Genomic DNA, 24783 nt, shown 5'->3' with positions numbered 1-24783 from the left:
TTTCTGGAATAGAAGAATGGAAATTTTCCTCATCTTTGAAAGTTTGTTTCTGTAAGCATTGTATATAAACATTGATATGCATATTTTACAATTTATTATTGGACAGTGGGTATGTGGGAATTAAATTCTTAATTTCTTGCATCAAGGTATGATTGGATTTGAAGAATAGTTGATATGGCCCAAACACTTAATTGAGACTTATTAATTTAGAACAAAATAAAGTATCAGCAGTCAAGAAGCTTGGCTGAGATATTACAATGTCATATATGACTAATAACATGTATTGCTAAGTCAGCCACTACATGCAATTCTATAACATCAATAGCTAAGTCAGTCGCTGAAAGTAATTCTATGAAGATTCAAGTAGATTGTGCATTTGTATTTTGTAGATCAAGGAAGTTGGACATGCAAGTGACCATGTACACAAGATTTTTATTGTCATGCATTTAGAAAAGAGTTTTGTGGCCTTTGTAAGTTTATATTAAAGTATTGGTTGGGGGAGATTTGCTTTCAGAATAGGTCAATTAATGGATCTTTTAACATGTGTTTTAGACTCTGTAGCATGGAAACGGAAACGTGAAAATGTGAAAACACATTTTTTAAAGAATATAGGGAACGAAAACGTGAGGGAACTTATAAATATGAAAAATATAAAGGTTTTTTTTATAAATACTAAATTTTTTATTAAAAAAATACATAAACTTGTATAATATAAAAATAAATAATAAAAAAAAATGGAGAGAAATAATACTATAAAATAGAATCATAGAACCTATTGTAAATTGTTATTGAGCAAACATATGTAGATATTTAAGAAAAAAACAACAATACACACAAATTTATATGATATGTCGAGAAAGAGATGAATAACATATCGAAGAGTAGAGAAGAGATGAATTCAATATGAGATTTAAAGACATTTTTTGTTTGAAAATACAAAAGATATGCGTTTAATCAATTTCACAATTTTTCTTCTAAAAGAAACGTGTTTCAAAATTTTTCAAAAATTTCGAAATGACTCGAAACATTTCCTACAAGTTTAGGAGAATTTCAAAAACAGAAATGTTTCCGAAACATGGAAACTCATTCCATTATAAGTTTCCGTGCTACTTTGGTTTTAGAGTAAACAGGTGTTATCCTTTTACATTACACTTGGTTATGAAATTACTTCATTTTAGCATTGTTTTTTAGTGAGGACTGCGCATGGTTACAGTAAAGTCAATTGAATTGGTTTTATGTTTATACTAGTGTTTTGTAGGATTTGAGTGTTTATATTGTTGCTAAAAACATAAATGCGAACCTTGGATGACATTTTTTTTGTTTAAATGATATGATATAATATTCAATAGGAAATTTTAGCAAAATTTGAGAATATTATTGTGCAATGAAAGTGGCTTTCATCTTTTCTTTTGGGACGCTATCCGACAGCAAATGCTGCTTGTCGTTGCCCCCTTTATTTTCTGTTGTGCAACTATCTTAATCGATGAAGCATGTTTGCATTAGAATCTTGGGTCTTGGTTCATCTAACAGTAACTTTTTTTCTGATGTAGATATTAAGTGTACTGACGTACCTATCATGATTATAGCTACTGTTTTTTTAACTATAGTTTAGTAGTTTCTTATGAGTAAAAAGGTATCTATGCTCTTAAAAGTTATTATTTTGCTTGAATGTTATTGTACACTTCATGTTGACCGTATCTTATGACATCTGGTACCTGCTTCATTTTTTATTTAGTTATGAGAGCTTAGCGGTTGTTTTGTACTAGGTTGTTGCCAAAGCATCCAGTGTCCATCCAAAGGATGCTGAATTTCCTCCAAGTGGTGTTGATGATATGACAAAGTTGGCTTATCTTCATGAACCAGGGGTTCTGTACAATTTAAGATGTCGATATGATATTAATGAAATCTATGTAAGTATTAAACAGTTAGTTTGTATCCAAACATTGTCCTTCTGTGCTTGTTGTTTGGTAAAGTACATTTTAATTGTGCCGGTCATATCGGATGCTTCATGTCATTGTTATTATTTCATGCAGTTATATTCTTTTTCTTTTGATTCTGGGGTTTGGACAGTGCTCATTGTGCTAGTATATATGTTTAATGTTGTTGTCATTCGTTTCTTACTTTTGTTTTCTTTTTTGCCCTAGTAAAACTTTTTATGCATTAAACTAACAAATGGTGATTGCAGACTTATACAGGAAATATATTGATTGCTGTGAATCCTTTTCGAAGACTTCCTCATTTGTATGATAATCATATTATGGAACAATATAAAGGGGCAGATTTGGGTGAGCTGAGCCCTCATCCTTTTGCTGTTGCAGATTCTGCTTACAGGTAATATATCTTAAGCCTTAATCTGTTTTAATCATTATGTGCTTTAGGATTTGTAATGTGCCTGGCATTATAAAAATATGTTATTTCAGACAGATGATTAATGAGGGAATAAGCCAGTCAATTTTGGTTAGTGGGGAAAGTGGAGCCGGTAAAACAGAAAGTACAAAGATGCTTATGAGTTACCTTGCCTATATGGGAGGAAGAACTACAACTGAGAAGCGGTCTGTGGAGCAGCAAGTCCTGGAGGTAGCAAATTTAATCTTCACTTTTTCAACTTGGTGATTTGTAACTAAGATGGTATATTGCATTAATTGCACTTTTTCTTTTATTTTTTTTACTGGTGTGGTAGTCCAATCCTGTCCTGGAAGCTTTTGGCAATGCAAAGACTGTGAGAAACAATAATTCTAGGTGAGAAAACTTATGATTCTAGAATTATGATTTTACAGTCTGCTCCTTGGAAAATTCTGTTGGAATTGTTTGTAATGTCATTGCAGTCGTTTTGGTAAGTTTGTGGAGATTCAGTTTGATCAAGTTGGAAGGATTTCCGGAGCTGCCATTAGAACTTATTTGTTGGAACGTTCTCGTGTCTGTCAAGTCTCTGATCCTGAGCGAAATTATCATTGCTTTTACATGCTTTGTGCAGCACCAACAGAGGTAAAGTATGCCTTGCTTTTGACATTTGTCAGGTGAGCGATGATAAATTGAATATGGTGTTGTAATGCTTCTTAGAAATATAATCACCAATTCTTCTTCAAATACAAGTCTTGATGTGGCTTTTATCTTATTTATTCTTCTTTTTCTAATATGGTTGGAACTGTCATAGCATAATGTACATCTTGTTTATGACAGTGGGTGGTGATAAATTGAATATATGCTATAATGCTTCTTGGTGATATAATTGTTATCTATTTACAAAGTTTTGATGATAAATCATCTTATTCTTCCTCTTTTTCTAACCCTTTTAGAACAATTACTGCAAATATGGGTATTGCTTGTGATGTAATTTTTAAAGGATCTTTTTTCTTTATTCAAAGGTATTGAGTTTTCTATATTCAGTTTGATTATCCATCTTTTTGGTAATTTTGTGACTTCTTTAGCCTTGTTGAGGGAGTTTTTTTATTCTAACAAAGAATTATAATATTTGTTACTAGCAACAATATTTTAGTCCTAAAGTAATTTTTGCTTTTGTGAAGCCAAAGTTTACACCCGAAAATGGATTTGTGTCTTATAAGAGGGTTTTTTTTTTTTTTTTTGAAAGCATGCCAAAACTTGGAGAAGCTGATGCTTTTATAATCAAATTAAAAGACTTTTTTTCTTTTTCCAAAATATATACATTATTTCAAGGGGATCAATGCTAAAGGCATGAAGAAGTATCTCATAATTCCCATACCAAATGATCCAGTTTTACAATGGCACTGTCGTATAAATGACAAGTTGATGAGATAAGTGGCATGATAATGCCTCATAGGATACATCACTTGGAATAAGAATTTTTTATGCTACTTGGGATATGTAATATTACTCCTTTAAGGATGCTACACATATTGTGTCATGAAACTTTCATGTTCTAAGAAGTCTATTAGTTGTTTTACTTTTTCTAGTATGTAACCAAATGACAATCATTTTACTGCTTATTGAATTATCTAGAATGCAAAGACATGCCATGCATAGCTGTGTCCTTGTATCTAGGTCGTGAGTTATCATTCCAACATCCTGTGTTTGTGGTGTTGGTACCATAGAATTAAGTCCTTCGTTGTTGTGTGCATCCAGTCCATTCAATTTAATATGCTTAAGTGAATAAGGACTCTACCGGGATTGACATGGTAATAATAAGCCACAAATAATCCTTGTAAACTTGGATTTCATATCACAGTAATTGTCCAATTTCATTTCACTGGTTAGTGTAATACCTTCAACCATGTTTTTATTGTGTTCTCCATCAGGACATTAAGAAGTACAAACTGGAAAACCCTAAGACCTTTCATTATCTAAATCAATCAAATTGCTATGAACTGGATGGAGTGGATGATTCAAAGGAATATGTCACAACCAGGAGAGCTATGGATGTTGTTGGGATCAGTTCTGATGACCAGGTAATTTGTCTAGAATTTTTTTGCTATGAATTATTCTTATATAAAATTCAACTAAAGAGTTTCCTTTCTTAGGATGCAATATTTCGGGTTGTTGCAGCAATACTCCATTTGGGCAACATTGAATTTGCTAAGGGAGAGGAACCAGATTCTTCAAAACCTAAGGATGATAAATCTTGGTTTCATCTCAAAACAGTGGCTGAACTTCTCATGTAGCTTGTTATACCAAGAACTTTTATTAATATTCACATAACTGGTTTAGTTATAAAATCATGGAAGAAAAATCCTTCATCTGCTATGTGTTCAGGTGTGATGAGAAGTCTCTTGAAGACTCCTTATGCAAACGTGTCATTGTGACCAGGGGTGAAAGCATAACAAAGTGTCTTGATCCAAACTCTGCAGCTGTCAATAGAGATGCTTTAGCTAAAGTTGTTTATTCGAGATTATTTGATTGGTAGGTTTAAGTGTATTTTTTAAATTCATTTTATGGAAGAACTATTTATGTCAACCTTTCTTTGATATATCCAGTTTCCAGTGTTTTTGATGTTTTAGAGACTTGTTGAACCAGGCTTGTGAACAAAATAAATAATTCTATTGGTCAAGATCCGAATTCAAAAATTCTAATCGGAGTTTTGGATATTTATGGATTTGAGAGTTTCAAGACAAACAGGTGCTTAACTGGTACGCTTTTGCTTTCATCATTTAAGAAGTCATTTTCTTATGGAGGACTGCATAAAATCCTTATGTTTTTTTGAGATCATAATGCTTAATTTAGGAAATGAAAATACTAGTGGCAGTGTTGCCACATGTTGATGGGCATGAGGATTCATCATATTTTTCAACCTGTCAACGGTCCTAATGATGCATTCTAGTGTCCAACTCTTAGAATCATGTTCTACTTGGGCAAATGTTTGAGTCGTAGCTCTTCGCTTACTTATTCTACTAGCTTGTTGTTTTTGCTGCAAGACAAACAGGTGTTTAACAAGTACAATTTTTCTTTTATCATTTAAAAAGTCAATTTCTCATGGTAAATTGCATAAAATTCTTGTTTTTAGAAATCATAATGCTAAACTCAGTAAATGGAAATATTAGTGGCAGTGTCACCACATGTAGATTGATATGAGGATTCATCATATTTTTTATCCTGTCACAGGTCATAACGATGCATTCTAGTGTTCAACTCTTAGAATCATGTTCTAATTGGGAAAATATTTGGGTGGTAGATCTTTGCTTTTTCTGGTAGCTTGTTGCTTTTGCTTCAATAATGGCCATTGTTGTGGATATTTGAATTCTTAACTAATTTATATGTCAATTTATGATCACGGACATCTTTCTTTTTTATTTGAATTGCTTTTTGAGCATTTATATTTGGCATATTTTGATGATCACATTCATTTTTTGATGTTACTACTCGTGTGCAGCTTTGAGCAGTTTTGTATCAATTTGACAAATGAAAAGCTGCAGCAACACTTTAACCAGGTTAACCATAAGATTTTAGCTACACTCTTTTATTGTTTTTAGTATTTATTGTAAGTTATAAACTAATTCTACTTTAACCTTAATACTCTGTTTACAGCATGTTTTCAAAATGGAGCAAGAAGAATATACGAGGGAAAAAATTAACTGGAGCTATATAGAGTTCATTGATAATCAGGATGTTCTTGATCTTATTGATAAGGTGTTTCAAATTCCTGATGCTTAATGTTTTATGTTGGATAGCACCTTACATTAGAATGCCAGAATTTACTGATATTTTCAGCTAACTGATGTCCTTTAGGCTGTTTTGATTGTTATATCAGCATTTTTTCTGGGACGTAAAAACTCTTCATTACATCACGAACACCTTTATGTAAGAGCACAAGTACACAGACCTCTGAGTATCAATTGGAACTATATAAACCATGAACCTAATGAAGTAGACTCATAGATATTGAATCTAGGTAAATGTTTCACCATAGCAGAGAGGGATGTACATGTTTCACCTTAGCAGAGAGGGATGTACATGTTTCACCTTAGCAGAGAGGGATCTGGTGCACAACTGTTTGTTTCTGGGACATTAATGATCTAATATTTATTAACTTATCTCCTATATTTTATTGGTAAAGGAAAATTCTAGGTGCAACAATATACTGGTAGAAGAATTGATATTATGTTGTCTAAATGTTTACTAGTTTGTTCTGGTAAAATGAAAATGCATATTAGATAGAATTAGATTGTACACAACTGTTTGTTGACATAGTCATTACAGATGAATTTATGTTCTTCATTCTAATATATACTTTCATAATTTTGCCATGTCAAGTGTTTTTTCAGCAATCCTACTTCACCTTTATAGCTTATTTTGGATTTCTTCAATGCCTTTTTATTAAATTAGTTTTCCTCTTTTGCTGTAAAGAAGTGCTCCAAATGGTGAATATAAAGAGACGTTTGTGATTCGTGTTTCATATTTCTCATCTGTTCCTTTTAATTTCAGAAACCCGGTGGCATCATTGCTCTTCTGGATGAAGCTTGGTATGTATTGAAACAAAATGTGGTTGCAACTGTTCCCCATTGCTTCATTTATTTTCTTTCCTCCATAGAATAGTCTTCTGAAATGGCTTAATGTAATTATTTGTAGTATGTTTCCTCGATCAACATATGAGACTTTTGCGCAGAAACTATACCAGACTTTCAAAGACAATAAGCGTTTTAGCAAGCCAAAGTTGGCACGTACCGATTTCACCATTGCTCACTATGCTGGTGATGTACGCATCTATATTGTTTCAGCTGTGGAGTACTATGCCAAATTTAGTCTAATATTTATAAAAAGAAAGCAGTCATTTCAGGTCACTTATTTTTAGTGGGAAATATGATTTCAGGTCACATACCAGACTGAGTTATTTCTGGACAAGAACAAAGATTATGTTGTTGCTGAGCATCAAGCCCTTCTGAGTGCTTCTGGATGCCCCTTTGTGTCAGCGTTATTCCCACCTTCACCTGAGGAATCCACCAAATCATCAAAGTTCTCATCCATAGGTTCTCGCTTTAAGGTTTGCCTAAATGTGCATCATTTGCTAGCATTTTCTTTGAAGTTTTTGGTGGTCGTTCTTATCAAATATTTAAACACAGCAACAATTGCAAACATTGCTTGAAACACTGAATGCCACTGAACCACATTACATACGGTGTGTTAAGCCGAACAATGTTCTCAAGCCAGGAATCTTTGAGAATTCTAATGTTTTACAGCAACTACGTTGTGGGGTAAGTTTTTCCTTTTTGGCAGTAATGGTGTCAGTGTTGCTATTTACTGTCCTGTGCAACATTTTCAGACTCAGAGAATTTCATTTTTCCAGGGTGTTATGGAGGCAATTAGGATTAGTTGTGCTGGATATCCCACAAGAAAGCCATTTCGTGAGTTTTTAACTCGTTTTCGCATCTTGGCACCAAATGTCTTGGATGTCAGGTTCTTGAAATTTGACCAACATTATTAAAGTTTAATTTTCTTTGTTGTTTGGCATTTGTTGGATATTGAAAAGTTGTGCCCTGGCTGTTTCATTGATATTGTCTGTCTGCTTCTTGTTTATTGACAGCCATGATGAGGTCGTTGCTTGCAAGAGGCTTCTTGAGAAGGTGGACCTCAAAGGTTACCAGGTACATTTCTGACTTTTATCACTTTTTTTTAAAAAAAAATTTCAGTTCTTTTTCCACTCTTGTTCTTGCTGTCATTAACAGCTGTGGGCTAGTAGGTGTAAAACCATTTTTTAAAAATGTTTCCTTCTGGGTAAGTTGCATGTGCACTTCTGGTAGAAATGTGTCACTCCATTATTTTGTTGATTTTAGGTTTTGGTTGCATCACGATATTGTATTCAGGTTTTAGTTGCATTACGATATTGTTGCTTACACCAAATATATTCAGTGTTTAACGTATTTGCTATCCGGTATCCAATTTTTACGCAAGCACTCTCATTGATCAAACTATATTGCAGATTGGAAGAACAAAGTTGTTTCTGAGAGCAGGTCAGATGGCAGAACTAGATGCTCGGCGAAAAGAGGTACTAGGAAGATCAGCAAGCATCATCCAGAGGAAAGTTCGATCTTATTTGTGTCATAAGCGGTTCATCTCATTGCGGTTGTCTGCGATACAAATCCAAACCTATTGTAGAGGTAATGATTGCACTTGTGCATCCCAGTGAATTTATTGTTTTGTAGTACACAAACTAATTGCTTCACAATTTATTGCTTTCAGTTGAGTTATATGCATAATTTACTGTTGTTTATCATCTGAGATGATTGTAGGACAAAATGCACTCCATCAGTTTGAGAGAATGAGAAGAGAAGCTGCTTGTGTGAAAATCCAGAAATATTTGCGCAGGTATCTTGCTGGGAAAGCTTACCATACATTGTGCTCTTCAGCCATTTCTATTCAATCAGGCATGCGCAGGATGGCTGCTCGTGATGAGCTTTGGTTTAGAAAGCAGACAAAAGCAACAATTATTATCCAGGTAAGACAGAAGTACCATTCTGTGTCCTCTTGTCTCCATGCCATATATTTTTCAGTTCTCATCTCTTCTTTTTTCTTTTTGGTTTGTGAGTAATGTATGAAAACTTATTAGCATAACAATATTTAGTTTGTGAGTAATTGTATTGAATTCATTTTTTTGTGTCTAGGCTATGATCAGATCCTAAGTGAAACCAAGTTGTGTGGTTGCATAGCATATAAAAATTCATTGTGTTTGCCTTCCCAACCAGAACTATGATTTCTTAGTTTATCGTTTCTCAACTAATGTCCTTAGATCGAAAAATTTTAAATTGAAATGTGGTTCAAGTAGGATTGTGAGAGGTACTACTAATCACAGTTATAGAAGATAATTAAAAGCATAAAAGAATAATGAATTAGAAGGCTGGGCTTCTTATCCCATACATGTACATTCATAAATACATACAAATTTAGAATATGTTGCTAAGTAGCTATGTGATGGTTTTTGATGATGTGAACACAACTCATTTTCTTCACAACTCATTTCCCTAAATAACAAATAATTCAACGGTGAATATGTATGGCCTTGATCAAATTTATATTGGGATGTCTTGACTATAATTTGATTCAATCTAATGAGTGAATCCAACGGTATTCAAACATGGTCCTAATATAATTATATGAGGATGCCTTGACTGGAGAACTACTACATATATGTAAGTGTGTACACACACACATATGTTGTCTTAAGCTAGTTGCTTATTATGTACTAGGTGAATGTTGATTCTATTTGTAGCATCATCTAATACTTGAGAATTTAACAACCTTTTAAATTGTTTTTTGTCCCCTCTAATTGGGGTTTTCTTGTGATCAAACAGAGTCATTGCCGACGATACTTAGCTCGCAATTATTATTTAAAGATGAAGAAAGCAGCAATTGCCGTACAATGTGCCCAAAGAGCAAAAATTGCCCGCCGAGAATTAAGGAAGCTTAGAATGGTGATATCCTCATTCATTGTTTCATTATTGTCCTACATTTCTTGGTTAAGTTTAAAGCTTACAATTTTGTTTGTTAGCATGGTTATGTATATTTTGTTTGATAATTAGGAGATCCAGACCAAAAGGCTTACATCATTAGGTGGCCACACAGACAACTTTTAGTTCTGTAAGAAAAACTAGAATTTTTTTGTGTTGGTCCTTTAGAAGACAAAACTAAATGGGGGTACTAAGAAGTTTTGAAGTTCCTGTTAGTTCTCCTCAACATTTACTAAACTGAAAGGAACTGGTGCAAGACTGTTTTGGAAAAACAGACGAAGGTAGTCTAGGTGAGAAATGGAAATTTTACGATCTAGTGTAATATATAATAGCAGAAATATATTAAATAATGAATTTTACTAGTGTACCTGTACTTACAATATCACTCAACTTTTCTGAAATTTTGTTAAGTTTCCATCTTTAGTTGTTGATGATTTTTATTTTGGAATAACTGAAGATTTGTAAGGGAGAAATGCTTTGTTGACTGGATCTGAGATATACCTGCTTTAGGATGAAAGTAAAGTGTCAAGTTTTTAGACCATTAATTTCACTTTTTCTCCCTTTCATTTTATACAGAATGTAGCTTTAGAATCATCATCTATTGCTGTAAAAATTTTATGTCTCTTTTTCTTGTTACCAATTATGAAATTACTTCCTGAGCTGTCCAAATTGGTTATTCTTGTTCCTTGTGCTCATCTTTCTTGAAGTAGTAATGTGCATGAATATTTTCTGGTCCCTTTATGCCTGTAGGCTGCCAAGGAAACTGCTGCTCTCCAAGCTGCTAAAAGTAAATTGGAAAAGGAAGTTGAAGAACTTACATGGCGTCTGCAGCTAGAGAAACAAATGAGGGTAGAATTATTTTTTTCTTACAAGTTTTGATGGATAAATGAATGTGCATCACAAAATTTTAATATAATTGCGGTTATGATAACAGTCTGTTCCTGGGTTCTTGATACATACATTTTATGATGGAATGATTTTTAACTAGTTAAGAAGGGATTCATTTTACATTATGTTTAAGCTTCACTTTTTTACTGCCAATAAGTTGCATACCACCGTTAAAGTGATTCTTTCAGTCTTTTCTGTGGTCTCCTAATGGAAAATGTTCAAGAAGGTAAATAACTTAACAAGAAGAAGATGGAGTATACATATGATAACTATTTTATAGAGCAGCCCTCTAATTTAGAATAACAGATAATGCTTATAGTATGCCATATTGCTTGCTTAAAATTTGATTAACTTGATGCAGGCTGATCTTGAGGAAGAAAAAACACAGGAAAATGCAAACTTGCAGGCCGCTTTACAACAGATGCAACAACAATTCCACGAAACAAAGTCACTGCTTATCAGGGAGCAAGAGGCTGCAAAGAAAGCAGCTGAACAAGTTCCAATTGTTCAGGAAGTCCCTGTTATTGATAATGAAATGATGAATAAACTTACTGAAGAAAATGAACAACTCAAGGTAAGTTCACCTCTATTTGCTTCTGACTGAGAATGCATAATTCTGGATTTGATAACTTTTATGTTAATTCTTTTTTTTTTTTTTGTTCTGGGCTTATTTGTACTCTGCTTGCTGATGACACATTATAGGCTCTGGTAGGATCACTGGAAAAAAAAATTGATGAAACAGAGAAGAAATTTGAAGAAACAAATCAACTTTGTGAAGAGCGGCTTAAGCAGGCTTTGGATGCAGAATCAATTATACAGATGCAACAACAATTCCAGGAAACGAAGTCACTGCTTATCAAGGAGCAAGAGGCTACAAAGAAAGCAGCTGAACAAGTTTCAATTGTTCAGGAAGTCCCTGTTATTGATAATGAAATGATGAATAAACTTACTGAAGAAAATGAACAACTCAAGGTAAGTTCACCCCTATTTGCTTCTGACTGAGAATGCATACTTCTGGATTTGATAACTTTAGTGTTATTCTTCTAATTATTTTTTATATGGGCTTATTTGTATTCTGCCTGCTGGTGACACATTATAGGCTCTGGTAAGATCACTGGAAAAAAAAAATGATGAAACAGAGAAGAAATTTGAAGAAACTAATAAACTTTGTGAAGAGCGGCTGAAGCAGGCTTTGGATGCAGAATCAATTATACAGATGCAACAACAATTCCAGGAAACGAAGTCACTGCTTATCAAGAAGGAAGAGGTTGCAAAGAAAGCAGCTGAAAAAGTTCCAATTGTTCAAGAAGTCCCTGTTATTGATAATGAAATGATGAATAAACTTACTGAAGAAAATGAACAACTCAAGGTAAGTTCACCACTATTTGCTTCTGACTGAGAATTCATACTTCTGGATTTGATAAATTTTGTGTTATTCTTCTTCTTTTTTTTAAAATCTGGGCTTATTTGTACTCTGTCTGCTGGTGACACATTATAGGCTCTGGTAAGATCACTGGAAAAAAAAAATGATGAAACAGAGAAGAAATTTGAAGAAACAAATCAACTTCTTGAAGAGCGGCTGAAGCAGGCTTTGGATGCAGAATCAATTATACAGATGCAACAACAATTCCAGGAAACGAAGTCACTGCTTATCAAGGAGCAAGAGGTTGCAAAGAAAGCAGCTGAACAAGTTCCAATTGTTCAAGAAGTCCCTGTTATTGATAATGAAATGATGAATAAACTTACTGAAGAAAATGAACAACTCAAGGTAAGTTCACCACTATTTGCTTCTGACTGAGAATGCATACTTCTGGATTTGATAAATTTTGTGTTATTCTTCTTCATTTTTTTTTAATCTGGGCTTATTTGTACTCTGTCTGCTGGTGACACGTTATAGGCTCTGGTAAGATCACTGGAAAAAAAAATTGATGAAACAGAGAAGAAATTTGAAGAAACAAATCAACTTCTTGAAGAGCGGCTGAAGCAGGCTTTGGATGCAGAATCAATTATACAGATGCAACAACAATTCCATGAAACGAAGGTGCTGCTTATGAAGGAGCAAGAGGCTGCAACGAAAGTAACTGAACAACTTCCAATTGTTCAGGAAGTCCCTGTTATTGATAATGAAATGATGAATAAACTTACTGAAGAAAATGAACAACTCAAGGTAAGTTCACCCCTATTTGCTTCTGAGAGAGAATGCATAGTTCTGGATTTGATAACTTTAGTGTTATTCTTCTTATTTTTTTATTTGTGCTTATGTGTACTCTGTCTATTGGTGACACATTATAGGCTCTGGTAAGATCACTGGAAAAAAAAATTGATGAAACAGAGAAGAAATTTGAAGAAACAAATAATCTTTGTGAAGAGCGGCTGAAGCAGGCTTTGGATGCAGAATCAAAGATAATTGAGTTAAAGACTACAATGCAGAGGTCAATACAACAAGTTGTCTACTTTTGCAAAATTGTGCCAAACTGCATTCTGATGCAATTGTTTTTCCTTGATTAACCGGGGTTTGGTAATTTATGTAAATTATTGCCTACTTCTGTTTTCAGGCTTGAAGAGAAGCTTTCTGACATGGAAACTGAGGGCGAAATTCTGCGGCATCAAGCATTGTTGAATTCATCATCTAGAAAAATCTCAAAACAATTATCAAGTGCAACTCAGGTGAAACATGTTGCAAAACATTCTTTCTTATCTTTAGCTTTTGGTTCTACGTTGCATATTTGGGGAATTTGCTGATCCTTTGTTCCGCATTTTTGCAGCCTCTGGAAAACGGTCATCATGTGAGTGAAGAAATTAAAGTTGATGTATTTTAATTTTGTTGTGTTATTTTCATATTTTGTATTTATGATTCTAAGAGGGTGCTCATACAGGAATTACAAAGTGCTGCCCCAGTTAAGAAGCTTGTGGCATCTGATAGTAGATTAATGAGATCTCAAATTGAACGACAGAATGTATGGGCTTTAGAAAGAAAGGAATATTGTAGTCTTAATCTTTGAGTTAATTTTCTTTTATCTTCAGTTGAAATTCAATTGGATTTATTCTTTAATTTAGGTGTCTTCCATGGTGCAGGGATCTATAGATGCTTTAATCAAATGTGTGTCACAGGATCTTGGGTTCAGTAATGAAAAACCAGTTGCAGCATTTACCATATATAAATGTCTTCTCCACTGGAGATCATTTGAGGCAGAAAAATCTAGTGTATTTGATCGTCTCATTCAGGTGTTTGGCTCTGCAGTAGAGGTGATTGGAAAAACATTACAGGATCTTTCTCCGTTCATTTTCTTCCTTTTTCTAGTGCTATTCTAAATTTTTGTTTATGGAAAAATTTTGGAGAGTCACTTGCTAATGGAAGCTGTTGGATAAAATCTGTTTTTTAGCAGTTCATGAACTTCAATTTCAAGGAAATTTTAAAGTTACTTTGGTCTTTGGGTTTAGGGTTTAAGGTTTGGAAGATGCTTTGGAGGAAGTGAATGGTCTTTTTTGGATAAAATCTGTTCTTTAGCAGTTCTATGAACTTCAATTTCTACGAATTTTAAAGACACTTTGATCCTTTCATTAATGTAAACTGCATGATGGTCTATTGGTTTTTGAGTACGACATCTGTGTTAAACCTTAGATTTGCATTGTTAGTATTTTTAGTGCTGGATTGGTGTGGTTCACCTTCATCATTGACCAGCTTGATCCCTTTTGTGAACTTAATATTCTTTTTTCCTTGTAAAGAAAAATAAGAAGAAAAAGATACCAACATGCTTGTTCTATGTATGCATTGCAGAATCCTGACAGCAACGATCATATGGCTTATTGGCTATCCAATATGTCTATTTTATTGTCTTTGCTTCAACGGAGTTTAAAGGCTAGTGGTTCAAATTCACAGCAGAAGCCTCCTGTGCCACCAACTTCATTCTTTGGAAGGATGGCCCAAGTAATCATATATTTTCTTAGATTGCAGTTTGAACTATTGTTTTTTGAGTATTATCATAATTAAGAACTGTGTATAGAAAACTTTTTTTTTTTCAACATCTGTCATATTTGGCAGGGATTTCGCTCATCCTTTTCTTCTGTGAACTTTCAAGTTGGAGATATAGTGCGCCAGGTTGATGCCAAATATCCAGCTTTGCTTTTTAAGCAGCAGCTAACAGCATATGTAGAAACAATTTATGGGATCATTCGAGACAACTTGAAAAAGGATCTGTCACCTCTTCTTTCTTCTTGTATCCAGGTGTGAGGATTTTTAGTTTTCCATTGTTCTTACCTCAACAAATCCCTTGGTTGATTTCTTTTTGTATCCTGGTGAATTGACTCCTAGTTTTCTGCTGTTGTTTTCCAGTCTTATTTTCTAACTCTGCATCTTCTTTTATGTGCTATATCTGATGAGTCTTCTTTAGCATCTTGGGAACACATTTTTTCTCTTAAAATTTTTGATACATTTTGTTGAAAGCTTCAGAAAAAGAAAAATGAAGCGATTTTACCTGTGATCAATTTGAACTTTACTAATTTTGATGTTGATTTAAATGTTTTTCTGATTCTTTTACTTAAGATCAGTTACTTACATCTAGAAGTGCAATTTTTCTAACTCCAATAAGGTGTTATCCCGTTGATTTAGGCACCAAGGATGTCAAAAGGAAATTCTATTAGATCATCTTCTATAAGTCCATCTGTGCAGTCATCTAGCAATGGTCCCGCATCTAGTCCCTGGAGCAGCATTATTGAGAGCCTTGATGGGCTGCTTTCTACACTGAAAGAAAATTTTGTATGAGATTTTAGTTTTTCATGATCAAGTTACTCACATTTTTCATGCATCTGAGACTTATCATTACAATTGTTTCAGGTGCCTCAAGTTCTTGTGCAAAAGATCTTCACTCAAGTTTTCTCATATATTAATGTACAACTTTTTAACAGGTGATTCGTGTCCTAATCTCTCAATTGTTTTTCCATGAATATGATGGACAACTTGTTCATCATTTTTATTAACCTTTTTCAATTGTTACAATTGATCTTCTTGTTTTTTATCATAGAAAAGAAATTTTCTTGAAGTGATCTTCCACCATATTAACTTTTAATACAAAGTTTGCATTGCTAGTACAGCCTTGTACTTTATCGGGAGTGCTGCTCATTCAGCAACGGAGAATATGTAAAATCTGGTTTGGCTGAATTAGAACTATGGTGTGGAAAAGCAAAAGTTGAGGTACCGTTTTACTTTTTTGATGAGTACCTGCGAGTTTTTCAATTTTCTTACCAATTTAACAATCCTCCCTGACTGAAATTTCCCCATGGTGATCTTGATTGTAGATTATAACAGTCTAAAGTATACCATTCATTTGTTTCTTGTCTGAAAATTCTTCTTGTTGCAGTATGCAGGTTCATCCTGGGATGAACTCAAACACGCTAGACAAGCTGTTGGATTCTTGGTATGTTTCGTAACCATGAACTGCCCAGCACCTTCTTTTATGATTTCTGGATATTATGATGTTGAATCTTTTTTAATGTTTGGATTCATTTATTTATTTTTTTTAATTTTTGGAATGGCTAGTAATGAACCAACTTAGTTGGCTGTCTTCATGAATTAAGCATTATATCATGTCCCTCTGTCAATGGTGAAGATTGCTACTGTGACTCCATAAAAGTTCATTTCTATCTGAAATTTCCAACCCAGGTAGCAGGGTAAAGTGGTGACATGCTTTCTTCCATCACAAATGGGGTTCACCAAGGACAGAATAATATGGTGAAGATTTTTGGTGTTGATAGACTTTAGAGTTCATTAGCTTTAAAAAAAGTTGTCAGTCTCAATATATCTGTTCATCAGCTGTATGGATTAAAAAATGATTGTAAGAATAGATTTACAGTCTCAGCGCACACATTCTTCAGTTGTAAGTATTATGAAATCATTGAGGCATATATGCCTGGGGTGACCCTGTAAAATTCAATAAATGATTTGATCTGCATATACAAGACTAGTTATGAGGTATTGTAGGAATTTCCGGATTGGATGCTGAAGCTATGGTTAATTTTCTTTCTCTGAAGATACTGTTTTCTTTCGGGATAGTGGTCACAGATAGTCTTATATAAGAGTTTCGGAAGTAATCAATTCCTGCAAATTCTAGTCAAGAATTTCTGAATTCCAAAAATGGACAGACTGAGTTGAGATGGGAGATAAAAGCTAGCGTGAAGTTTTCTCATTTAATATAATGATAGAGCTGTGGCTTTTAGCTTTGTAGACCACTCATTAGAACCTACATTAGATCCCACCAAGTAGAATATATATATAAATAAAACTTTTGTAGAGTGCATTTTGACAAAAGCTGTTTGATCACTTCAATTATGCTTTAAGTGAAAATGTTCAGTAAACTGCTTATCCTGTGAGAGAGTTGTAAAATGAATTGTGTTGGTCAGTCATTCAGTGCTTAGCATTGAAGTAATAAGGAAGCTTTCATGGGGCGTGTATCGGGATATCTTGAAGTAGGATGTTTTTAGGTCTTATTATCTTTTATGGCTTGAAAGAAAATCCTGCCTCTGCGTTATTGAACTATCTTTCAAGATTTGTACAGCTTGCTCATTTTTAATTGTTTTGTGGTAGAATATTTCTAGAGTCTCTGATTTATCTGTATACCTACATTGCTTGATTAATAAGTCTGCTGATTAAACTAAAGTTTTTCATCCACAAAATTTGGTTAGTTATTACTGTTTAAGAAATGAAGTCAATCTGCTTGGTACTGATTGGTGAGGTTTCAGAATTATTTTTGAGTATTTGCTTTGTCTAAAAAAGGAGTAATTGAAACTGCTTTGTCTAAGAATTTTTTTTTTTTATATTTTTAAAACTTCTTTTTCAGGTTATATACCAGAAGACTAGAATATCTTATGATGATATTACAACTGACCTCTGTCCTGTAAGTTCTCTTTTAAACATAATTCAATATAATGTCAGTTTTTTTTTTCCTCCCAAGTGATATTTTTTGGATAATGAGTTCCATCGTTCACTTTTGAACATGATAAATTTGGATTTATACGATTAAAAATACTAAGATTCTTTTGAAACTTGTTTGTTTCTTCAGGTCTTGAGTGTTCAACAGATTTATAGAATATGTACGCTTTACTGTGATGAAGAATACAACACTCAAAGTGTATCCCCTGATGTAAGTCAAATAAATGGATTGAGACTTTCTTTCCACGTTCCTCATTTATTTGTTGTTAATCTGGTGCCTTACCTTGATTTTGGACAGGTTATATCTAGCATGAAGCTTCTTATGACAGAAGACTTCAGCGATGATGATAGCAATTCTTTCTTGTTGGATGATGATTCCAGGTAAGTGAAGAACAAAAGGGAAAAGTTTTAGTCCTTTTTGAATCGATAACGGGTGTTTCAAGCTTTTACTGATTGTTTGTTCATTTTATTCAGCATTCCTTTCTTAGTTGATGATATTTCTTTAACCGATCAAGAGAAGGACTTCTCAGATGTGAAGGCTGCTGCAGAACTTGTAGAGAATCCGGCCTTCCAATTTTTACAGGATTAATTCCTCGGTTAGTGCATTTTTGTCTCAAATTAGCAAGTAGAAACGTCAGCACAGGTCCAGCGGATGCCACAACGTAAATCCACCACCATTTCCCTTATCCCCTTGTAGGTAGGTATTTTTGTCATCACCTATTGCCCTGGATGTAGTATTATTATTTTTATTATTATTGTTGTTATTATTATTATTATTTTCTTATTCAAGAGTGCTTTTTTTATTTATAAATTGGTCAGTCGAGAGGGGCTAGTCTTCTTCAAAGGGGTATTACAGTAGGGAAAATTGTAGTATGTCCAGGCCTCAATTTCATATTGTTCTAACAGAATAGACCAACATAATATAATAGTAGTTGTCCTTAGTTGAAGTAATGTGGATTGAGTCTTAAAGACAATAGCTCTGAAAATATGTATTTATTTATTTTAATATTCTTTGATAATTAAATTAAAATTTAATTTTCCTTTCTGGAGTACTTACAACGGTGTCAATTATCTTAAATTTTGGGACTTCTCACTCGAGTATTGATATGCAGTCTTCAATTATATGTTTTCCTTTCAACACGCATTTGGATTAGATCCGTTCTGGTCATCCAGCCTGTTGAGGTAAATTTAGGTGTAAGCTAAACATGTGTTTACGGGAGTGCTTACAAGATTCTCTACATTAGCATGCAGGGTAATTTAGGTGAAGAACTTTTAGATGATCAAACTCGAACAAAACTGGATTCACGCTTCAGGCTTGAATTTGAAAACAACTTATTCATACCGTTAAGTTCTCTTCCACAAATTATCTTTGCTCAAATAATTTTAACTATATGAACAGAATTCTCTCGGACACTATAATTTAAACAGGTGCATGTGATGATCACAAATAACTCAATTTCTCTTTTCCTTACTAAGAATCAACACTGAATTACAGGAAAATAAATTATATAAATTGAAAATTACTAGGTCCGTCAAATTCAAAACTGTTAAATGAAAGGACCTCCCGCTCCGTTGTGTCACCTGACCTGTAGTACATAGGAAAATGACTTCAGGGGAGTCGCAAAATTCAGCAAACCATCCCCCAGAACCAACATTTATATCAGTGAGAAATTTCCTGACACATGATTATGCACCAGCATAAAATCCATAGAACTCGTTCAACTTCTTTGATGATTTACGCCAGCATAAGATCCACAGAACTCATTCAACTTCTTTGATGATTCTCTTTTTACGCAATGGCTCATTTATGATGCTTCCTGGGGCACTGTGTGCTTTCCTTCTTTCTGCTTTTCTTCTCTCAGCTTCAATCATTGTGCGTCTTAGGGCAGCTGCCTTGTATATTGGTTTTGGCAGGTGCCTATGCCTGCACAAGCGATCATAGTAGTCAGAACATTAGTTAAGTACACAATTTAGTTGCCTGCCTAATTTGATTAGATGAGAAAACAGTCCAAGAAATTGTTGATGCAAATTGTGGCATATCAGAAACATGCACAAAGGCCAAATATAGATGCTAATGAATTTGGGAGGCAATTCTGAAAGACTGAAGCTATTCAGGCACATGTCTTTAAAGGAACATGAACTAACCACTAATCAAACATAACTCATGATTTGACACAGTTTCAGATTAAGACAAGCAGAAAACGGGTTCATTAATGACTAAAAAACTCTATGCATCAAAAAAAAATTTGTTTGTATTTCACACTCCAACAATACCATAAACGTATAAGAATTTCCGTGTTTGCAGCCCATCTCACCTGACTATACGCTTGATCTCAGGAAGGTGCTTGTAACGATTCTTGATAGCCTCATGATACTCATGCTTTCTCCTTTCCCTTGGGTGAAGCTGTAGATTTGATTGGCTCAAAGTTAACATTAGGAAACCATGAAGAAAATTTAAACAAAATAAATGAAAAATCAGCTCAAATGGCCATGAATATCAATATCCTGGAGGAAAAAAAAAATTCTTTCAATGGTTTCAGTACAACGGGATTTCCAATCTTTGTGCATCTTATTTATATTTTCAAGCTATCAGTTCCATAGATATTATTTTCTTTTGCTATTAAGATACTAATTTAACATTCAGAATATCAACATCATTTGTTAACGAGACCATGCATACAAATAAACATTGAACTTATATTCTCATCGTGGCTTAGAAAAATAGAACAGGATAGCCTTCAAATTTCCATGTGTTAGAAATAAATTGTGTGGAAGAAAGATTCTTACAACTCCCAATTGTTCTGATGCTTTGGCCTTCCAAAGCCTAAGGTTGGTATCATCACTTCCAGATATAACATAACTGGCATCACAGCTGAACTTCACACAGAACACCCTAAACATTTAAAAAAAAAAAAAGTGTAGTCAGAAAAGATAAACTTGATGAAAACAGTATATATTCCACTAAAAGTCCTTAAAAGCCACGCAATGTCACAAAAAAAGGCACAAAAACTTCAGGTAGCATATCTGAACAGAAACACAGGTTTGGTCATGAAACCTAATCATAAATATTAATAGAACAAAATTTCAATCAATAAATTAAAATTGAGATAGATGAAGGTTATTAAACTATGGAAAAACCTTTGCATTCTCTTAGTATGATAGATTTCCCGGCTTCGACCACCATTATACTGGAATATTCTAATCTGCAAAATATGAAGTTCAATTAAACTATAAATCTATCATCACCCAAACATGGTAAAAGATGAATAAGCAAATTCAAGAAAACTCACAGTTCTATCATAAGATCCAGTAACAAATTCTCGACCAGTTGGTGAGTAGTCAATATCCATTCTAGAAAAGAAAATAAAAGAAGTCATTTCAACAATGATGTTAAAAGCTAAATAGTTGAGGTATAAAAGCTCAAAAGACATGTATATCCCAACTTACACAGCGGATTCATGACCCATGTGTACATATTTTGCTTCATCCAACTTTCTAGCATCATAGCTATAGCAATTGCAATCCTCATTTGCCTATATCATCATGGAAAGAGACTGGTGACAATGCTTAAAAATAAGGAAACACAAGTACTATAAGTATGTGTGTACATGTAACTGATTCAAAGAAAATAAACTTCAATTGTTGTTCTTACAGCTGTGAAGTTCATCGGCTCCATGGGATTCCAAGAGATTGAATTGCATTTTGTCTGCCCAGTGAAGACAAATCAAAAAGTGGACGACAAACATAATAGAAAAATTCAACATATAAATAATTATTGATAAACCAAATACAAACCAATATCAACTAAAAAAAAATCAAAATCAAAATCCAACCCTGCAGCATATATATGTGATTTTAATATATCCATTATCGACATTTAAAAAATGGAGAGATAAAATTACCCTCATGATCATTTTCCTTGCCGGCGAAGACATGCGCAAATCATATAACATTATGCTGCGATCACTACAAAACAGAGGGAAATGAATGAATTTAATAAATCAAATACCACTTGGAATATGTATCAGAATACAAATTCTAAATCTAATCAATAAAACTACATATCCAAGCATACCTAGCTGTTGTTGCTAAAACATTTGGTTCTCCAGGATTAAACCTAACAGATATAACTGTTTCTGTTCCCCACTGAAAGCTGTTGACTGGCTGAGACCTGATTACAGTACATATTTTGCCATTAAATATTTTGACTTGTTTAATTACATACATAAAAATCTAGTCAAACACGACTTAAGATGTAACCTATTGTGATTCCATATGTCAACTTGAGCGCCAGATGTGGCAAAGAGATCTCCATCCCACTGGTGATCAACAGCCCTGAAAACAGAAAAAAGTGGAGTCACAAATGATGAAAGACCTATGGAAATTTCCTGTAGTAAAATGAACATACAGAAAAACTTATACATCTTCCAGAAGTTATTACCCTTACCAGAATGCATTCTTCCAAACATAAACGGCCAGAGGCTGCAAATTTCATTTGCAATTTGATCAGAGAGTTAGAAGCAGATTTAAAACTCACTCGTTGCCTAACATAGAACAACATCAAGAAAGAATTACCTCCGCTGAATTATCAGATGAATCATCTGACTCTGTAAGAGTAGCAACAGGAACACTCCAGAGCCTGACACTGGATAAAAAGCAGTCAAATCTTGAAAAGTGAGAGCAATGTAGGTGAATCTTTAAAGCAGATATGATTCAAGTTCAGAATAAAAATAGAACTGAATCTAGGTAGAACAACCAGTTCACTTTTAATTTCCAAAATATGCATAATCTGTGATAACAATAAAATTTGTCTCTTACGTGGAGTCGGTTCCGCATGATACTAAAATTCGGCCATCTGTTGACACTGTCAAACCACGTACAGCACCTTGATGACCAGGATACTGACAAACTGTTTTTCTGTTCATTTATTCATTACACACAAGACAATCAAATTTCTAACAAATAAAAGAGATGAGGACCTAGGTCCCAATTGATCAATAAAAGCTATAATGTGCCCATTGCTTTAGCAATCAATTTACCTGTTAGCTATATCCCAAAGACGAATATCTGAAAATAGACAGACCAAAAAGGAAAATTGCAAGAAGTTATACTAATCCTAAAACCAACTCATAAAAAAATCAGACAAGAACAAAATTAGCAAAAAGTACCTCCATCCATAGAGCCAGAAAACAATCCTTTCAAATAGTTGGGGTTCTTGGCCATGCACGATACTCCATCTCTATGACCATCCATTGCTCCAATAAACGGCCGTGCAAAAATCTAAACAAGAAGAAATTTATTAGGTTAACCATAGAAAAAAATGCACACACTTCAATCCAGTATACTGCAATTTACCTTCTCCAATTTGGCTGCATTAAGAGCTCTGACATACTCCACTGCCTTCTCTTGAGGTCGAAGAGTGGGGTCGTAATTATGATAGACCCTCTGGAGATCTTGGCTTCGTTCCCGAGTGAATTCATCAATGGAACGTGAAATTACTTTCACCTTCATCTTTTAATGTGTTTTAGTAGGGTTTAATATGAAAAAATTCAAATATTTATAGCTGGACCATGAACCGTTGAAAGGTTTGGTCCAACCAAATTTGCAGTGAAGTGTTAAAAACTGGAAAATTTAATTTTCATTTTAAATCCTGCGAAACAACATGTCTTTTACAACATAACCATTACATTAAACAACACAAATCAAGACATAACATTTCAACATAATATTAAACAAAACACACTACATTGAACACCAACAAAAAACATCATCAACCAACAAAATACTTCAGAATCAATAACCCTGAATTTTAAGACAAAATCAATACTAAATCCAAAATTTGAGAACAATCCTAACAGTGTATAGACAGAACAATTTGAAAAGATTTGAGAGGACAAAGTTCTAAGATACCCAAAAGTTAGTAGTTAGTCTACATAAAAAATAAGATAACGCTTAATAGAATAATTAGTTTCCATTTAAAAGATCGAATGATCACAATTAAGAGGCTGTAATGAACACTGGCTTGATGAGTTGGCATATAGTGTAAAAAAGGCTTAAGGAAGGAAAAAAAATGCAGATGGCATTATTCAGAAGTCTCCAATATTTTTCTTACATTCTCCCTGTACATCTTCTCCTTCCTCTGAAATTCCGAGTTTCCATATCTAAAATCTATTTTGTGCCTTGTTTTGCTTCTTTCTCTTCTTCAATTTAGTTCAGTTCATATCAGTAAGAAGAAAAAGTAAAAGATAGATACTATACCTCTGAAAACGTTGTCTTCTAAAGCGAGATTAAAGATAGATTATTGTTCAGCGCCGACAAACAATGGTTATGAGTGTTTGGCCCGCAGATTGGGATTTGGGAGGGACAAACTCAGGGACTTTGGATGACAAAAACTTAAATTTTTTATTTTATATAGTTATGATATTGTTATAATTAATTAAAAATATAATATTTTAAAAAATTTTAAAAAATATATAAAAAATAATAAAAATATGTATTTAATCTAAAATATAAAAAATATATATATTTAATATTTTTTAGGATGAAAATTCTGAATAATATATTTAAAATATAAATTAAATAAAAATACAAATAATTCGTAACTAGGGTTCAAACCGAACCTGAGAAAACTTTTCGGCCAAAGGCCGAGTTGACAATATTAGCGAGTTACACACAACTTTGACGGTACTAGCCACGAGTCCAAACACTCCGCAGGGTTTTAGGTCACTCCAGAAACGAAAACCTTAACAACACAATTTAGTTTTAAGTTAAAAAAATTTGTTTTATTTGGTGATTCCGACGACGACGATGGCCGCGTTCTCCGCCGCCAGATCCATTGTCCGATCATGCTCGGTTCGCAACGCCGCCACTATGTCAGGTTCTCAAGCCAAAACCAAAGCGACTCTTTCCCCCTTTGGTGTCTCCGCTAATAAACCCCTATCTCTTGGAACTCTGAGGCTAGCAGTAACTTCTCACAATTTCTCTTTCATGTGAAACAAAAAGGCACACGTGAAGAATGAAGATGGTTTTTGTTTAGTTGTAATTTAAATATCGATTTAG

The 24783-nt window shown here is 33.8% G+C and overlaps 2 protein-coding genes across 4 annotated transcripts; one reads left to right on the top strand and one right to left on the bottom strand.

The window, feature by feature from the left end:
* The first annotated feature begins 1817 nt into the window (after positions 1-1817).
* Positions 1818-18671, top strand: LOC123220200 (myosin-6-like). 3 transcript variants are annotated; one of them, XM_044642255.1, is made up of 41 exons: positions 1818-1910; positions 2186-2331; positions 2421-2577; positions 2681-2739; positions 2826-2985; positions 4275-4424; positions 4497-4633; positions 4729-4875; positions 4990-5091; positions 5843-5900; positions 5998-6099; positions 6895-6932; positions 7039-7165; positions 7280-7450; positions 7530-7661; positions 7754-7863; positions 7991-8051; positions 8387-8564; positions 8697-8902; positions 9756-9875; positions 10662-10760; positions 11161-11373; positions 11502-11771; positions 11899-12168; positions 12298-12567; positions 12697-12966; positions 13092-13231; positions 13355-13466; positions 13565-13585; positions 13676-13756; positions 13875-14045; positions 14578-14727; positions 14842-15024; positions 15409-15555; positions 15634-15704; positions 15891-15990; positions 16157-16213; positions 17633-17689; positions 17855-17935; positions 18023-18105; positions 18199-18671. In XM_044642255.1, the coding sequence occupies exons 1-41, from the start codon at positions 1833-1835 to the stop codon at positions 18311-18313; spliced, it is 5400 nt and encodes a 1799-aa protein (XP_044498190.1). In that variant the 5' UTR covers positions 1818-1832; the 3' UTR covers positions 18314-18671. The 3 variants fall into 3 exon arrangements, with proteins under 3 accessions (XP_044498190.1, XP_044498189.1, XP_044498188.1); XM_044642254.1 differs by lacking the exons at positions 11502-11771; positions 11899-12168; positions 12298-12567; positions 12697-12966 and having other exon boundaries at positions 14842-15026; positions 15456-15555; XM_044642253.1 differs by lacking the exons at positions 11502-11771; positions 11899-12168; positions 12298-12567; positions 12697-12966 and having other exon boundaries at positions 13565-13609.
* Positions 18672-19162: 491 nt separating this feature from the next.
* On the bottom strand, positions 19163-24135 carry LOC123220164 (DDB1- and CUL4-associated factor 13-like). The gene is made up of 17 exons (XM_044642197.1): positions 23983-24135; positions 23080-23374; positions 22893-23004; positions 22764-22791; positions 22543-22641; positions 22300-22369; positions 22172-22206; positions 21985-22059; positions 21800-21895; positions 21627-21690; positions 21377-21430; positions 21172-21257; positions 21015-21075; positions 20863-20927; positions 20512-20617; positions 20040-20128; positions 19163-19648 (listed from the first exon to the last, which is right to left on the bottom strand). The coding sequence occupies exons 2-17, from the start codon at positions 23233-23235 to the stop codon at positions 19486-19488; spliced, it is 1359 nt and encodes a 452-aa protein (XP_044498132.1). The 5' UTR covers positions 23236-23374; positions 23983-24135; the 3' UTR covers positions 19163-19485.
* Between the last annotated feature and the right edge of the window lie 648 nt (positions 24136-24783).

The sequence above is a fragment of the Mangifera indica genome, chromosome 7 (genome assembly GCF_011075055.1).
Source record: "Mangifera indica cultivar Alphonso chromosome 7, CATAS_Mindica_2.1, whole genome shotgun sequence".
Taxonomy (NCBI): Eukaryota; Viridiplantae; Streptophyta; class Magnoliopsida; order Sapindales; family Anacardiaceae; genus Mangifera; species Mangifera indica.
The sequence above is the reverse complement of the archived record's forward strand: the minus strand, read 5'-3'. Positions and strand labels throughout refer to the sequence as shown.

What these genes read in the sequence shown, in the direction of transcription:
- LOC123220200 (XM_044642255.1), top strand. Translation starts at nt 1,833, where the DNA reads ATGACAAAGTTGGCTTATCTTCATGAACCAGGGGTTCTGTACAATTTA. An exon ending in TTGCTCACTATGCTGGTGAT is followed by an intron (nt 7,166 to 7,279) that starts GTACGCATCTAT and finishes ATATGATTTCAG; the next exon opens with GTCACATACCAGACTGAGTT. An exon ending in CTCAAATTGAACGACAGAAT is followed by an intron (nt 13,757 to 13,874) that starts GTATGGGCTTTA and finishes TCCATGGTGCAG; the next exon opens with GGATCTATAGATGCTTTAAT.
- LOC123220164 (XM_044642197.1), bottom strand. Translation starts at nt 23,235, where the DNA reads ATGAAGGTGAAAGTAATTTCACGTTCCATTGATGAATTCACTCGGGAA. An exon ending in CAAGGAAAATGATCATGAGG is followed by an intron (nt 21,431 to 21,626) that starts GTAATTTTATCT and finishes TTCACTGGGCAG; the next exon opens with ACAAAATGCAATTCAATCTC. An exon ending in CTGGATCTTATGATAGAACT is followed by an intron (nt 20,928 to 21,014) that starts GTGAGTTTTCTT and finishes CATATTTTGCAG; the next exon opens with ATTAGAATATTCCAGTATAA.